Source organism: Aricia agestis, chromosome 13, assembly GCF_905147365.1.
Source record: "Aricia agestis chromosome 13, ilAriAges1.1, whole genome shotgun sequence".
In the NCBI taxonomy this organism is placed as follows: Eukaryota; Metazoa; Arthropoda; class Insecta; order Lepidoptera; family Lycaenidae; genus Aricia; species Aricia agestis.
This window is the reverse complement of record NC_056418.1, coordinates 7,338,349-7,348,745: the sequence shown is the minus strand read 5'-3', so window position 1 is coordinate 7,348,745 and position 10,397 is coordinate 7,338,349. Positions and strand designations below refer to the sequence as shown.

The window sequence follows — 10,397 nt, the reverse complement described above, 5'->3', positions numbered from 1 at the left end:
ATATATATATATATATATATATATATATATATATATATATATATATATATATATATATATATATATATATATATATATATATATATATATATATATATATATTTATATTTGGAATCTAGTAGAGTGAAAAATTTGTTCAGGGTACCAATTCCATAGCTGGAAATACAATACTATAGCTAATTCACATAGGATAACGGTGTACAAAACAGCCTACGTAGCTTTCGTAGGTCACTAGGTAACTTTCATGGGTGAAAATCCACGAAAATAGTGCCACAAAAGTTACGAAAATTTTACATTTTTTAGAAAACAATTAAAGAATAACTATAAATAATTATAGATGTTTTTTTTTAATCAGATACTTAAATAAATGAAGAATAACGTGTGTTTGGTCCTAAGGCTGTATGTTTAATAGGGAAGTAGTAAAGAGCGTGTGAGTTGTGACTTGTGAGTTGTGACCACATTTTGAGGGGCCTCGGAGAATTATTCTTTACTGAAACTCGCAATGGAGTTTTGACGGGAACATAAAAAAGCACTTTTCTCGAAGTTCAAAGTATCCTATGTCCTTTCCCAATATTCAAAGTATCTCCATGCCCAATTTCAGCAAAATCGGTCGAGCGGTTTGGGCGCGAAGAGGTAACAGACAGACAGACAGACCCACTTTCACATTTATAACATTAGTATAGAGGATTAAAAATAGGAAAACAATACAAAAACACAACACCTAGCACCCCGGCGACCGGCACCCTCGGCTGGCCTCACACAGCCGGAATTTCATAATCGGAAATTCATATTATTAATTCAGAAATATCAGTACGCTCCACACACATAACACATTCTAATTTTTTCAGATTATGAATTTCATAAAGAATATGAGTTTCCGATTATGAAATTCCGGCTGTGTGAGGCCAGCCTTACATGCCTGACAAAACTCAACATGATTTTTTTCATACATTTTTTTACTACGGGGCCCGTAGGTTCGTTCGGCCGCCGCGCCGCCCGCGCCCGTGCAGCGTGCCCGCAGGCCTCACTCGGTCCTTTGGGCATGTTGCACTTGATGTTAGGGCCTAATTTTTTATTAAAAAATTATACTCCTGGCATAGACAAACTTCAAACTCATCTGACATTTGACATTTCGCAAAATAATAAAAAAATGTAAAAATGTTGCAAAATGCAAGACCAAGTTTGTGAAAGAAATGACGGCTCGCGGGCGAGCGATCAGGTGTTATTTCGTATTTTGTAAAAAGTGCTAAGTTATCTGACGTTTTCGCGGAGTAAAATAAATAAAGTGTTTTATTTACCTTATGTAAAGTCAATTTATAACTCGTGTTTTTGATATCTATCCAATAAACTATCATGAGCGATGTGTCATTTTCCAATAACCAATGGTGTTATAAAATAATAAGTACTCATCATGTAGGGCAGGTTATGACTGGCACTGAGGGAGCTGCTAGTAAATCCAGTGTACTTCTGTGTTTGTGTTAAAAGTGCAAGTGTTTAGCTTTTATTGTGAGAGTGATAATATATCAAAATGGCGGACCTCGAGGCAGTGCTGGCAGACGTCAGCTACTTGATGGCAATGGAGAAGTCAAAATGCACTCCAGCTGCCAGAGCAAGCAAAAAAATCGTCTTACCAGATCCAAGGTACGGTTAACGCGGAGGCCCGTCCCCGCGCCGTAACCTCAATCCACAGGGAGTGTTCAATACTCATTGTTTACAAAATTGATTTTGTAAATAAAACCAAAACTTGTCTCGTGTACTTCAGGAAGTACAAGAGACAAGTTTTTTTAAAAATTGAACTAAATGGCAACAATATTAAATAAGCATCTGTTGCATATAACCTATTTTATGTCATAACTTCTACACAATACATATTATTAGGTTCAGGGAGCACTGTATACAGTCAGTCAGTTATATATTGAATATTTTTAAATACATATATTGTTATTGTTATTAACACAATAATATTTTGTCAGATGCTCATCAGAAGGGTGGGTAATAAAATAACACTCATAGAAACTTTGCTATAAAAGTTATTTAGTTTAAATAACTCTGAAACAAAATAAGGCTAAGGTTTAGAAACCTTCCCTGTACCACTTCCACCCCCATACACCCCCCCTGTTTTCCCAAGACATGTCCTGGTTTTTGTAGTATCCTGGGACGTCCGGAATAGTTTTTAAGCAGCATCCTGGGTCCTGGGTTTTTAAATTTTAAAATTTATGTGCCTCTTCTCAAATTTTAAGCTACTAGTGGCCTCACGGCTCGCAGCAATTGTGTTGCCGCGCTGCCATGCTGTTTCAAAACAAAGGCGCAACATGCCACAAAAATGTGATTATTTTAATTACTTAAATTCCATTTCACCTGTTTTCACTAGATATTTATTTAACTATTGCAACTCTATTAATGCGTCCTGTTTTTAAACTGAATTGTCCTGGTTTTTCCAACTTCAAATCCTGGATTTTCAAATTTGAAGTTGGCAACCCTAGATGGCTAACTAATAACCACGATGGCTAATCCCTTGGCCATTGTGGTTATTTTTTTGTGAACCACCCAGAAATAGGAGCCCTGCGTAGCAGGGCTCCGTGGACTTATAATTTTTGAACCAAAAAAACCTTTCCCTTTATTGGCACAAAAAGCAATTACATGTAACATGTTATAATATTTAATCCTTCGATTGTGGATTCTTGGAAATTATATTTTATTCTGTTGTTTCCGATTCAACCATGATATATGGGGGTTGAAAGGTTAAATTAGAAACAATTACAAAAATTACACACTGTACATTACTTGGACATAGTTTTCCTTCATTGTGTTTTAAGTTTAGTTTAAAGTTGTACTGAACAAAGTATTTTCTATTCTATTCTAACCCACACCATTCACAGAGTAACAAAAAGTATTATTAAAAAAAGGTACTTATAACAAATAAATGTCTGTCACATACAATTGAAAACTCTTTCTCAATTGAGTACAGGTAGTATTGTATTAATCTATCTAATAAATATGTATTATGGTAGTATTGTATAAATCAAGTAACATCGTGTCGTAACTTCAGTGCGGGATTTAAACTAATTTCTGTGAAAATACCGCTGTTAACCACAAGGACTATAAACCAAAGTGCAGTGCAAGAACCCGTGAAAAGGATAAGCCATAAGTTTTAACTATTCTTGTGTGATTTCGAGCATAAAACAGTGAAATAACGAAAGCATATATACGTATACATACAAGGTGTAACAAAAATAAGTGATAATACTTTAGGGTGTGTATGTGTTCCTTATAGAGAGTTTACTGTGAAAGTAGCAGCGCTGAAAGACCAAAAAATTTTTTCACTTTTGTATGGGGAAACTCGTGACGCTCGGGTCCTTGCCCATACAAAAGTGAAAAAAATTTTTTGTCTTTCAGCGCTGCTACTTTCACAGTGAACTCTCTACAAGGAACACGTACACACCCTAAAGTATTATCACTTATTTTTGTTACACAGTGTATATAGCTACCTACAAAGCGCCAACGTTTTCATACGTCAAATTGACAACCTAAAGGTGATACGGTAAACATGGAAAAACAAATGGAAGATTTTATAAAAGATATCGGCGTAAAGATGAACGAAACGATAAAGGAAATTAAGCAGCAACGAGTTTAAACGGCAAACAACAATTCTGACGGAAAATTTTGCTACATCTATGGCACTTACGATTGATGAAAAATTGAAACCTTTCTTCGAAGAAAAAAAGAAACTCCAAGAAGAAGTGAACATGTTAAAACAGAAAGTTCGACACCTAGAGAAAAGCAATAGAAAGAATAATATCATACTTCACAGGATCGAAGAGAAAGAACAAAAAAGAACAGACTTACTGGACTTAGTGTTAGAAGTCTTAAATACAATGGCAGAACAAGCAGACATCACCAGCTTTGACAAATGGGAAATCAGCGAAGTCCATAGACTGGGCAATAAGAACATCAACAAAACTAGACCTATCCTTATAAGACTTACACTGGAATGGAGAAAATACGACATTCTACAAAATAACAAGAAATTTATAACACCTACTTACGCCACTGAGGATTACCCACCTGAAGTTTTGAAAACGAGAAAAGAACTGAAAAGCAGACAGAAAGAAGAAAACGAGAAAGGAAATGTAGCTATAATTAAATATGTTAAACTCATAATAAAGCCACGGGTAAACCAGAATCCCCATCAAAAACACCATCAAAAAATCTAAACCAATCTGGCAGCAGCAACACAGCTACAAAAATAAATAAAACTAACGCATTTCAAAACATGAACTGCGCAAGAACAAATGTCGCCTCCGGAAGCAAACAATAGCAACCAAATATGTTTTTAAATACTAAGAGAAAAGGTCTCAATCCGGCTGGTCCCCGTGAGACGTCAGACCATCACCCTTCAACGAACAAGAAAAGATGCAGAAAAGATGCAAAAGTCTCCAAATTAAAACTTTGAACATTAGAACTCTTTAGAATATTATAGTATTTGTAGGAATCACTGACATACTAGAAATACTAAACTTGGAACTTAGCAATCCTTCTACAATCAAAAATTGTCACAGGCCTGACAGCCTGTGACAATTTTTGACGTACACATATTATCTTACTTACAAGAGAATTTAAAACACAAACTGGAGACAGCTTCCAAAATAATTAAAATAGTTAAAGTCATTGAAGGAGGCCTATGCTGAGAGGCACACTGTGTTAAATGTAATAAATCAAACTTTTGAACACTGATTATATATTTTGATGTGAACAATTAAACCAAAAAACTTGTAAAGAAAACTTGTAAACACAGAATAAAGGGCTATTTTATTTTATTTTATTTATTTATTTTAGTATTGTATTACAATATTGTACTCAATTGACAAAGAGTTTTCAATTGTATGTGACAGACTTCTGTATTTACTTTAAATTATTATTATTTATTACCTTACGATACAGTACTACAGATTGGAAAAGGCAACATGGAGCTTGTTTTTAACAAGTTATAAGTTTAAAAAAAAAACCTGAGTCTTGACTACATAAAATACCAAGTGTTGAAAAAAAATGTAGCCTATGTCGCCCATAGCACAATAACTAATCTATTGGCACCCCATTTGCTTAAAATCAGAACAGTAGACTTCTGTGAGGGTACTTAACTAAACAGACTAGATAGAAAATAAGTATGATATTATGTGAGTATAATTTATTCTATATTTAAATATATGCACCATAGCTTAGGTAAAATTAAAAATGTGCTAATACAATTAATAACTGTAATGGTTCAATTATAAAAATTGATTTTTAATATATTATACATTAAACTGATTGGTCTGTTTTAGCTATTACAAGCTGATGATAATCATAATGATGATTTAAGAAACCTAAGTTGCTTTGTATAACAATTGCTATATCTGCCACTTAAATTCCTATTTAAATATACTTCGGTTCAGAGATTAGTAGTTTACCTTTTATATATAAAAATTATGTACCCTAATATTATATTATATCATCTTCCTTCTGTCCCAAAAAGTTCATAACAATTGATTCTGCTGTCCAAAAAATCCTATCGTTTTTAAAAGCAACATGTTGCTATTAGACGGTTGTCCCAATTTCTACAAATTTTCCCCATTATTCTTTAATTCAGACTGGCATAAGTAACCCTATTATATAGCTGCAAACAACAAAATATTTAATTTCCAATCATGAGACATATTAATTAATAGAATGCCATGGAAAGGGTTTCTATCTACAGAGGTAAAAGAGTGATAGATTGACAAAGGAAATCTTTAATGTATCCCTTACATCTGTCAGTATTTTTATTCTTCACACTTCTATTGTCGCTATGCTTAGCCTGCTGGGGTATTAAATTACTACATTTCAAGAATTTTAATACCATCAATAACCATCAATTACAATATTATGCTGTTTGCAGCTGTGTTGTAATAATTTGAGTGCCTTATTTCAAAACCTAGTAAGGGACACTTTTTAGAAAAACCGTTTTATTGCATTAACTTCCTTACCTACGGTCTAGGTCCCTAGCGAATACAAAAACACTAGCGTTAAAAATTCATTTAGAAGTAGATTTATTTTTAAAGCATCAATACTAAGTAATTGCACTATCCAGTACTGAACTATATTATGTTTATGCGCAGCTCTCCTGTACGTTGTTGGCCCTTAATAGGTTTTGAGACAGGCAGCCGAATTATAAGTCTGCCAATTTCTGCCTCTTTGTCATAATAAGAAATGCATACATATATTTTAATTGTTTCAGTGTACGGAGCGTCATGCACAAATACATGGAGAAGAAGAATGAAGTAAATTTTGATAAAATATTTAATCAAGTCTTAGGTAAGCAATTTGTTACAAAATATGTTATATTTACATTACAGAACAAGTCGGAATAAAAAAATATGCAATATTCAGTACTTACTAAATTTTAACATGGAAATAATGATCTGGGTTAACTCAGATTTTAAAGTTGACACTTTCATAAGTCTGGAATCTGATAGAGAACTCATGATCCATGCTAATATTATAAATGCGAAAGTGTATTTGTCCATCTGTCTGTTGACTCTTTACGCCCAAACCGCTGAACCGATATTTCTGAAATTGGATATGGAGATACTTAGTATATATATTTAAACCTTGACTTAACTTCACGGCCAAGACCTGTACAGTTGGCTTATCAAATATTGTCAAATTCTTGCAATACAATCATACTTTCCAAAAATATATACAGAGTTCAGAAACTTTGATGCCTGTTTTCACCAACAGTCTCCTAACGTGTTCCCTAGCGATCTTTGCGGGTCAAATATCTCTTGAAACAAACACATTAAAAAAAAGTTATATTTTGCAAAAGTTCTTACGCCCTAAGGACGAACATGTCCACACAAAAATTCGTGAAATCTTGAAGGATATGTATCCTTAATGGCCGCTAGAGGACCACTTAGCGTTACGAGGCGGTTGGTGAAAACAGGCATAAATGTTTCGGAAAAAAATCGGTCAAAGGTGTGTTGTGAGAAAAATGGGGAATAAGGCTCACAGGCCACATCACACATCAATTCGTAAAGGGATCGTAACCACAAATTAATGAAACTCGTTACTGCAACAGTCTACACACAGTTGCCGAAAACGTAATTTGCATAGCCCCGGAGTAGCTCCTCGCTTAGTGCTTACGCCTCGTGGTCCACCTGCATAAAGGCAAACTTTATCAGTTATCACTATTAAGTATTAACGTTTGGAACGTCAGCCAGCGGTTGGCCAGAAATAAGGCCTGAGGGTGGTTTGCCTAGCCGTGACTGAGTTGACGTTAATTAAAGGTGTCTGGTGATGGCTACAGGCTTTGTATTGAAGAATCAAGCTATCTAAAGTCACGTTGATGTGTGCGTGCGTGCGTTTGATACCAGCCGTACGGCGCAGTCTTGTATGAAGATGGTGGCATTACCGTAGAAATGAGTTTGGCCTACACAAAAAAAGAAATAGTAAAGGGACAATTTTTTAAAATATTTTCATAATCCAAATCATTCCTTCAAAGTTCAAACACTGAACATAACGGAAGACCTGTTGAGATGTACTGTCCTCAGTTGTAATAGATAATAACTAGCTGTTTGACCGAGCTTTGCTCGGTATCCGATGAAAATGACATTTTCTAGAAATGATTCCTAGCTAGATCGATTTATCGTCCCCGAAACCCCCTATATACTAAATTTCATGAAAATCGTTGGAGCCGATTCCGAGATTCCAATTATATATATAAAAATGAGTAGCCAGAGGCTCTTTTATTTGTTCTTCAAATATTATACCTGTTTTTTTAATTTAAATCTTAACTAAACTATATGTCTAAAAGAAGGAAAATATATTGGTGATCTGCAGGACAGGCTCAGCCTAGTGCAGGCGCCAAAGTTATATAATATGGTGTAAAATCTATTATTTATTGTTTTCGTAAGTTCATATACAACTGTATTGTACTTCTAGGTCATATTATAACTACACATTGTAACAGATGCTAAATGTTTTAAATAAAGATTATTATTATTATTATATACAAGAATTGCTCGTTTAAATATATAAGATATGTGTTGAGTGTTCACAGTTGTAATAATACAGGAGCGTGGTACATTTCACGTATATTATAATATAACACAGGTCAACAAAATCGAAAAAAAATGTTGCTGCCTGCAAACTAATAGCAGTTTCTATATGAGTTTTGTGTGCACGATATATTATGTTTCTAAGAAGTTTTCTTTCTATCAGCTCAGATTTTTAAGATTGTTCATTCCAAAGTTTAAAAAATCTCGCATTTTAGTCTATTTCAGAATCACATTGCAGTTGAAAGTATTCATTTTTATTAGTTTTGATAAATGTATACCAGAGGGAGACACTTCTTATTGAGAATGTAACTTGTTTCAATGAGTTATGGCTAATTTTCCCGATGCAAATGTTATGACAGCTTTTAAAATGCATTAACTAGCTCATACTATGTGGACTAACAATTTTTGTATGAAAAAAGAAATTTTAGTTTTCAACTCTCATATTTTAATAAAAAAAATAATATGCAATTTAAATTGAGATCTAATTAATAGATGTACTGTAAATTTACTAAACATATTTTATCAAAACTCATGAAAATAAATTATTTCAATAGTTGTAAAGTGATTCCGAAATAGACTAAAATTCGAGATTTCTCAAACTTTGGAATGAAATATCTTAAAAACCTGAGCTGATAGAAAGACTTAGAAACCTACGAATAATAAAAACTATAGACACATATGATCAGGGTACAAAGTTCTTACAGAAACAGCTATTAGTTTTTAGGCATTGACCAGTATAATTATACAAACAAAAACATTAAATTCGATATTCTGGCTTGGCGGGATCCCCATTATGGACTGCTTTCCAAGATGATGAAAAACTTAAATACACTAAATCCCATGTGTCCTCTTGAGTAATTATGGAATAGATCTCAGCAATCAATATCTGGAGCACAGAATCTTATTAAGGTCGTAGATCGAAAGGCAATAGTTAATGCTGGCATGTGCAGTGGACGGGGAAATTGCTTCATAAGCTTGTTAAAATAGCTCAGCCGGTCCATTCCAATTTTTATACCGGAGCTGCAGTGTTTACCGAAGGTCCGCACCGAAATAGGACTCGAAAATTGAAATGCGCCTATATTCTTTCGATTAATTTCGGTTAGACCCAGTCACTTTTAACTTGAAATCCCTGATGTCAATAGGCTTTCGTGGTCACCGCTGTCAATCATGGCTTAGACTTCTAGCGGTCGGAACGTTTGGTGGGCTAATGCCAGTTAGAAAAACTTTAGGACATTTGAAAACATAGGTCTCCAATGTGGATTGTCCATTTTTTTTAATTTTGCTCATTACAAAAACATTTCGAGGAATAAGGTCAGTGATCGTTTTTCTGTATATAAACGAAAAAAATACCCATTAGTTACTTATATTTTTGAATAAATACGTTTAACCTTTGTTTGACCTTCAATGGCGTTACATTAGCAATAAATTCGACCAACATTACGTTTCGAACTTTTGGTAAGCTTCTCGTATCAGCTTTCACATAATGAGAACTTGCATTTGACGAACCAGCCATTATAAATAAGATTGAAAGGAAATTTAAAACATTTGCAGAGGTCAATTGACGGCCGATGATGACGTCACAGCGAAACTAAAAATTATTAAGAAAAATCTAGCCAATGAATTTCAAAATTATTTAATTTATATTCTTAAAATACATTATTTTAACGAAAAAAAAATATAAAAAGTACATGTGATTTTTTTTTTGGACAATGCCCATTGTGGGATATGCTTCTAACGTTGATTTATAATCATTATTCTGACGTCCGACCTATTTTTAATACGTCTACGTTATGTTTTGAAATTGTGTACCTAACGGTTGCGGTTTTCGACATTATCTTCTTCTTATCTTCTTCTTCTTATATATAAAAATGGATTTCCAAATGTGTTAGTCGCGCTAAAGCTCGAAAACGGCTGAACGGATTGGGCTGATTTTAGTCTTAAAATATTCGTAGAAATCCAGGGAAGGTTTTAAAGTGACACGAAGTTCACCGGGACAGCTAGTTTAATTAAAATTTCGATGTGGAGATAAAATAGTAATTAATTTTTATTAAGTGTAAAGGATGTGGTCTCGCGTTTAATATCCTGAGTGGTGTTTATTCATTTGAATTTTGAGCTGATTAGAGTCCATAGGTCCATTTTTGGCCAAATACGTCACCACCTTCAGTCGAAGTCAAAGGTTTATTTTATTATTCGTAGGTTTATGAGCTAAATTTATTTCATAACCTATTGAAATTTGAAGTAACTACAACTTCAAAATGGATGATTTGTAAACTTAATATTTTTACTTATCTTAAAAGGAAAAAGCAACATTTGGTGTAATATAAA

General features: G+C 33.7%; 1 protein-coding gene across 1 annotated transcript in view; it reads left to right on the top strand.

Annotated features, from left to right (window-relative positions):
* The first annotated feature begins 1,170 nt into the window (after positions 1 to 1,170).
* LOC121733371 (G protein-coupled receptor kinase 1) overlaps positions 1,171 to 10,397 on the top strand; it is an 89,477-nt gene continuing 80,250 nt past the window's right edge. The window contains exons 1-2 of the mRNA XM_042123595.1: positions 1,171 to 1,641; positions 6,254 to 6,330. Of these exons, the coding sequence (XP_041979529.1) occupies positions 1,529 to 1,641; positions 6,254 to 6,330 (190 nt within the window). The 5' untranslated portion in view covers positions 1,171 to 1,528. The remainder of the gene's footprint in view (positions 1,642 to 6,253; positions 6,331 to 10,397) is intronic.